This window comes from Myotis brandtii, unplaced genomic scaffold (genome assembly GCF_000412655.1).
Source record: "Myotis brandtii unplaced genomic scaffold, ASM41265v1 scaffold230, whole genome shotgun sequence".
NCBI classification, from domain to species: domain Eukaryota; kingdom Metazoa; phylum Chordata; class Mammalia; order Chiroptera; family Vespertilionidae; genus Myotis; species Myotis brandtii.
In genome coordinates this window covers 8,131,497-8,135,836 of record NW_005358650.1, presented here as the reverse complement: position 1 = coordinate 8,135,836, position 4,340 = coordinate 8,131,497, and the positions used below count along the sequence as shown (strand labels likewise).

Here is a 4,340-nt window from a genome sequence, read left to right as displayed (position 1 = left end):
GGGGGTAACGTGGGTATAAGGACACATATGTAATATCTTAATCAATAAAAAAATATATTTAAAAAAATTTATCTACCTCTGGCTTTTGAGTCCCATTTCTTTAGAAGTATTTATTTGGGAAAGAATGGCAAATAATGACCAACAGGCAGACTGCCAGGTTTCAAAAGAACTGCTGTTTTGGCCTTGTTTCAGTCCCTACATTAAAATCTGTTTATTTAATTTTCTACAGAAGAGAATCTGCATTGCTAAACTTGGCACATACAGCATGCATCCCTAATTTAGGTAAAACACCCATGCCACCAGAGCTCCATAAAAGCTATACAAAAACATATGTTAGTTTTCAGAAATGTAAAGTTTTACTTGCAAAACATCAGCCCACTCTGCTCTGGTGCTAGGCTTATCATTGTTTACTTCCATTGCCCTACTTCTGTCTCTATCTTGCTGACCTCCTCTCTCTTTCCTTCTCCCCAGTAACCCCCTTTCCTTTACTTAGAGCAAATTAACAACTTCTGTGTGTCCTTGCACACCTTCTCCCTGCTCTCTTAATTAGGTAAACATATATATACATGGGTATTAACTCTTCCCTGTTTTACAAAATAAAAGGGTCGTTATAAAACTCTCTGCATTTCCTCTTTTTGTAAAAATACATTATGGAAATCTCTCCAAGTCAATTGATAGAGAGCTCACTCATTTTTAAAAACATGTAGTAGTCCATGTTGCTTAATAGTCTATGATGTGGATATACCACCATTTAGTCAATTATTTCCCTATTGATGGGCATACACTTTGCTTCCAATTTTTTGTCACTACAGAAAATGCTGCAATAAAAGTCTTTTATGCCTGTTCTTATGTACTAGTGTCTTTATTTCTAAGGACTCCTGGGGGTGAGGTTGCTGGGGCAAAGATATGCATATTTTTTCTTTTAAAACTAACTGCCAGATTGTTTTCCCAATGGACTGTTCCAAATGTAATGTACAGCATGCCCTCTCCTGCACTCACCTCTATGGCCACCTGCCATAGCAGTTATTAGCCAATTATTGCATCTTGGTAAAAAGCTGTTGCTAGGTTTTTAATATTCATCTTTGTTAATTTTATCTATTACTGCCAGACACATTACCTCAAAGCTTTGTGTCTGAAAACAACATTGACTATCCCTGGAGAATTCAAATGGAATAAAAGGGTACCCAAAGGTAAGTAAAAGTCTTTTTCCTACCCCAGAATTCCAGTTTCATCTACTCATCCCCCTACCCAGAGATAACTATATTTTACAGTTTAAAAATATTTTTAAGCCTATACTCTTTTAATGTAGAAGAGTTCCTCAGTCTTTCTGTAGATAACACTTTTATAAAATCACAAATCAAATAATTCTATATAAAGTTATGTCCCTTGTCTTTTTCACTTAACATCTTGGACATTTTCTATTCAAGTACATATATATCTATGTCATTTGCTTTATTGGCTGCACAATATACTGTATCAGTCAGGATGATCTTGGTTATGCTAATGATAACAAACAAGACCAGAATCTCAGTGGGTCTACACAACAAATGTTTGTTTATTGTGTATGTGAAGTCTGCTGTCCTCACTATGAAGGCTCAGTGCCTTGGCTGCTTCTGTCTCGTGACTCTCCCTCCAGTGTGTGTTTCTACAATTGCTGCACCAGAAGAGAGCATGGAGGTCTCACATGGGCTCTGAAAAAGCTTCTCAAATTTCAGGGATCAAAGGGGATCACATCAGCGTGCCCAACTTAAAGGGGCAGAGAAGGGTATTCCTCCCTGCACTCAGAAGGAGAAGGGATCAAGAAACACTGGTGAACACAGTAATATCTACCACATATATCATTGCATAAATATAGTATAATTTATTTAAGTAATCCCTTATTGGTGGACATTTAGATAGCTTCTGGGTTTTTTTCAAAGATCTTCCTACATTTATTTTTGCAAACTTGTGTGAGCATATCTGGAGTTTAAATTCCAAGAAATGGATTTTCACAAACAAAAGGAATGTGCATGTAAAGTTTTGATAGCGCAGGGCTGCTGTTTTGAGATAAGTTCAAGAGGCATGAAGAGAGGAAGCCACACAATACAGGACACAAAGGGAAGAAAGGGATGGGAGAGATTTCGAGAACAGACTTCAAGTTTGACTTTCTAATGCACAGGCCCTTTGAATCCTGGCTATTCATATCTACTAAACCTCAGTATGTGTTCAATAAGCTCTTATTTTTACGTTTGCATGTTTGAATGGCATTTTGCTACTTGCCATAAGTTACATCAAACTTTGAGGGGCACAGAAAGAGGGATGGCCTGATCCTTACTCTCATTTCAGTTTTCAACCTAGTAGAGAGCTGGGGCAGGGAAAGAGCTGAGCACTCATAGAAGCCCAGCGTTCCACACTACACCAATGTTTATGAGTTGAGCTGCTTTTCAATCCAGCACCAATGGTTGATGGGAATGAAGCTTCCTCACATCTGGAACAGGAGCACAAACTAAGAAAAGTCTTGCTTAGAAATTCCAGCTCTGCACCAGAGTAAAGCCCAGCTCAGACTTCACTTCACAGCAGCTTTATCAACTGCTATCAGAGCTCATCCTGATCTCCAGCTTTTCTACATTTATAACACATACAAGTTAGTTTAGTCCACATTTGGTTTTGTATTATTCTCTGTTTGTCTTGTCTCTAGAATTAGATTTAAGGCTGAGTATGGGGAAATATTTCATATTTATTTTAAATTTTCTACAGAGCCTTGCAGATATAACACTCAATAAAGGTGCAACTGTTGACTGATTAATTCGACCTAAGCCATGCAAACCTGACTTAACATGAGTGTACTATTTATAAACCACAAATGAAGTGAAGGACACCTCGGGGAAAACCAACATGTGGTTCCCATTTGCCAGGTTTCCCAGGGAATATAGATTATTGCCTTGATGATAAAACTACAGCTATTCTGAAAACTGGCAGCAGACACCTTCATGTGCCATTCTAGTAACTACAGACTATTTTCTTAGACTTGTATAAACTTCACATAAGTAAAAATTGGAAGAGACTTAAAAGATGTCTATATTTTTTAAAGTAAGTTAAACTATAGGGTTTAGAGATGCAACCTCGGTGATATAACTTTAGAGAAAGCAAGGAAATGACCATAAACGTCAAGATGTGGTTACTTTTAGGTGAAAGGGAAAGGATTGGGATTGGGACAGGGTAAATGGAGAAATTCTGGTGTGGCAACAGAGTGGACCCAATAGGGGTACAGCAGAGAACAAGACCAAGTGTCCAGTTCTCAGGGAGTTTGCACTCTATTGGGAGAGATAAGCCAATAAATGCATAAGACAATGACAGTTAGCGGTAAGTGCTATAAACAAATGTAAAGTATGGTGATCCCAAACCTCTAGTTAAGTGACAACTGAGTTTCACTCTTAACATAAAATATATAGAAAATGTAATTATTTGATAAAGTAACACTTTTTTTAATATTATGGTCAATAAAGAGAAAAAATAAGGAAAAAAGGAAGAAAATGAAGAGAGAGAAATAAATAGAGGCACATAAAGCAAGGCCAAAGGCTGATACATAGAGGAGACACCCACAAAGGCATAAAAGAACACCCACACCCACAGGGTCACAATTTATACAGTAAATTTTTTTTACTACTGCTACGTGTTCACTACTGTAGAGATAGGGGAGCTTTCCCCTTTAGCTGATATTAGGTCAAGTTCCACAGACCTCCCAGACTTGGTCGGTCCAGTCCTCACTTTGCCTTAAGGTTTGTTCCCTGTTTGCACCTTGGGCCAAAGCGACACTTTAGGACAACATTTCTGAGAGCAGATCTTATAAGGAAAATGAGGGTAAGAGTGGACAAGTATACATTCCCAGAGGAGAAAGAGCATGGAAGGGCTGTGAGGGTATGCAAGCAAATGCCCCAATTCAGCCAAAACTGATTGGACATACCAGGATCTTCTCCTTGTAGCCAGGCAGCGTAACAAAGTGGAAGCCAGAGAATGCAGAAGGTGGCGTGGAAAGACATTCTCCCTCTGTTCACCTTGGAAAGTTCATTTATAGCTCGCTTCTCTGCATGCAAAAAGAAAATCAATCTCACCACCTACAGTAATAACAAAAAAGGCAAGAAATGATTGTGGTTTTTAATCTCTTCCTCTTGCAGCAGCTTCAGTTTGTCCTGATGTCGCTACATTTATTAGAAATAATTATCTAAGTCAATAAAACCACAAAAAGTTAAGCTTCATCTCATCTGAAAACAGGAATCCTAAATGTAGTCACAATTCACTTTAAGTATATAGTTATAGATTATATAGTTATAGATTATATAATAATTATATTGATATTATAG

The 4,340-nt window shown here is 37.7% G+C and overlaps 1 protein-coding gene across 1 annotated transcript in view; it reads right to left on the bottom strand.

Moving 5' to 3' along the window:
* DCP2 (decapping mRNA 2) overlaps window positions 1-4,041 on the bottom strand; it is a gene marked incomplete at its 5' end in the record, with an annotated part of 62,638 nt that extends 58,597 nt beyond the window's left edge. The window contains one exon of the mRNA XM_014539863.1: window positions 3,944-4,041. Within this exon, the coding sequence (XP_014395349.1) occupies window positions 3,944-4,041 (98 nt within the window). The remainder of the gene's footprint in view (window positions 1-3,943) is intronic.
* Window positions 4,042-4,340: the final 299 nt, after the last annotated feature.